Source organism: Entamoeba nuttalli (genome assembly GCF_000257125.1).
Source record: "Entamoeba nuttalli P19 unplaced genomic scaffold asmbl_4897, whole genome shotgun sequence".
Taxonomy (NCBI): domain Eukaryota; phylum Evosea; order Mastigamoebida; family Endamoebidae; genus Entamoeba; species Entamoeba nuttalli.
The window spans coordinates 1-2,221 of NW_008577112.1; the positions used below are offsets into that span (position 1 = coordinate 1).

The window sequence follows — 2,221 nt, forward strand, 5'->3', positions numbered from 1 at the left end:
ATAAAAGCATTAGAATAAAACTGAATTAATTGTTTTTAGAGTACAGAATCACTACCCGAAAATTCATTTCTTTTGTTTCTTTTCTTCTTCAGAATCATAGTTTGGATCATTTTTATCAAGTGCGGCTGGGCATGTTTCAGTATCATCTACTTTTCCCCATGAATGAGCTCCAGCTCCTCCTTTCTTATCAGTAGTGGTTCTATAACCAAATTTATCAGTAGCGTGTTTATCATGTTCGTATGGCATTTTGTATTTTCAATGGTTTTTTTCCTTTCAGTTCTGTCCTTAAATAGTTCTATCTCTTAGTTTTTCAAGCTTCTTCTTTATTCCAGATTGCGGTTATGAACTCCAAATTGAAGAATTGACGGGTCTCCACGTCATTTAATCTTATATCATTTATAAGATTATTTTTTTTTAAATTCAGAATAGAAATAAAAAATGTTATTTGAATAACACAATAATAACAGTCGAATTATGAAAAAAAGAACAAAAAGATAGAATAAATGAAGAAGATAATAAGAAAAATAAATCAATTATGAAAATGAACTAGCTTAATAATGAAAAAAGATTTTTGTTTTGTAGAATAGATTACTATAAGATATTGAATGCAAGAAATAGGGTATTTTAATGAAACGAAAGAAAATGTTTTGAGTTTTTAGTATCCGAAGACAAAATGATAAGAAAATAGTTTCGTTTAATTATGAGGGAAATGACTTATTCATTTATATTTTTATATAAAACAAATTGTTATAATAAGATTCAATTAGAAATAGTTAGAATAATAAAGAAATTAAATAAAGAAATCAAATGAGTGTTGTTAATTGGTCATAAGATGTATTAACTCAAAGAAGAATTTAGTTTTAGTAAAAGAGATGAATTTATGATGAAATAAAAGAAAAAAAGAAAAATAAAAATACAAAAAGGAATTGTTAATAAGAAAAAAATGAAAGATAGGAAAAGGAGAAAGAAGTTAATTGATAAACAAAGAATAGAGAAAGAACAAAATACACCAAGTAAGTTAATTAGAATGAAATAAATAAGATAATAATATTATATATGACAAGTGAAAGAAAATTTATGAATATCATCAGAAGTATTTGATGAGTCAATACAAAGACTTTTTACTTCTAAACAAGAACCATCATATTCTAATAATTCACTTTTTACAGGAGTAAAAGCACTTAATTTATTAAAAGTTTTCATTACATATTTTTTAAATAATTGTAATATAGTAAAATCATTTGGTTGTACATAAATAATTCTTTCAGAAAGACAAGTTTTTCTATTTGAACCTGCCATTTTTTGAACAATATAATGATTTACAGCTAAACCAAAATCTCTAATATGTTCTTTATCAAGAAGATAAGAAAATCCATTAATAATTGTTGAAATTGATTTTACTTTTTGCATTACAACAGTAAATTCAGCTTTTCTTGTTTTTTTCATTTGACATTGAATAGATGCTTTTTCTGCAACTTCTAATAATTTACCAAAAGCAATAGCATCCATAGATCTTTTAATTAAACGAGAAGCCCATTTTTTATCTGAATCACAACGTTGTTTAGCTGTATCTAATTCAGATTGAACATTATTATGAATATCTATTCTTTCATTATTAAGACTAACATAACGAACATTAAGTAAAGGAGATGTTTTAGTTGATTTTTTATAAACTTTTTCAATTTCTAATTTCATTCCAAGTAATGAAAAAACTCCTAAAAGAGCACCTTGTTGACATGCCTCAAAAGTTTTACTTGATCTTTTTAAACAATCCCATTCTTTTTTATCATCAAGATTAAATGTATCTTTCTTAGGTTTAGAATTAACTTTTCCAACAATAAGTTTCATTTGAGCATATTCTAATGGGTTCATGATACTATTAATCAATTAAATGTATTATTCCTAGTTTGTTTATTTTATTTCTTTGTCTTCCACGTTGCTTGGTTTTTTGTTTCATTAAATTTTTACTTTTCTGAAGATTGTATGAGTTTTTCTGATGAATAACCAAATGCTTTTCTTCTTTTGTTAGTAATTTTATATCTTTCTTTCCACAATTTGTCTGATTCTTTATTGGAAAAGAAGTGTATTAGTTTTGGCTCTCCTCACAAGATATTATGTCACCAAAAAGAATCAATTAAATTCATTCTAATTCAATTTTAACTCTATTAACTTCAGGTGATGACATAAAGTTATATAATATTGTTTCAAAATACTTTTTTTT

The 2,221-nt window shown here is 24.8% G+C and overlaps 1 protein-coding gene across 1 annotated transcript; it reads right to left on the reverse strand.

Annotated features, from left to right (window-relative positions):
• Positions 1 to 1,050: 1,050 nt before the first annotated feature.
• On the reverse strand, positions 1,051 to 1,872 carry ENU1_115100 (hypothetical protein; the record flags this gene model as incomplete). Its single annotated transcript, XM_008859666.1, has 1 exon — positions 1,051 to 1,872. One exon carries the CDS (start codon positions 1,870 to 1,872, stop codon positions 1,051 to 1,053), a length of 822 nt encoding a protein of 273 aa, XP_008857888.1.
• Between the last annotated feature and the right edge of the window lie 349 nt (positions 1,873 to 2,221).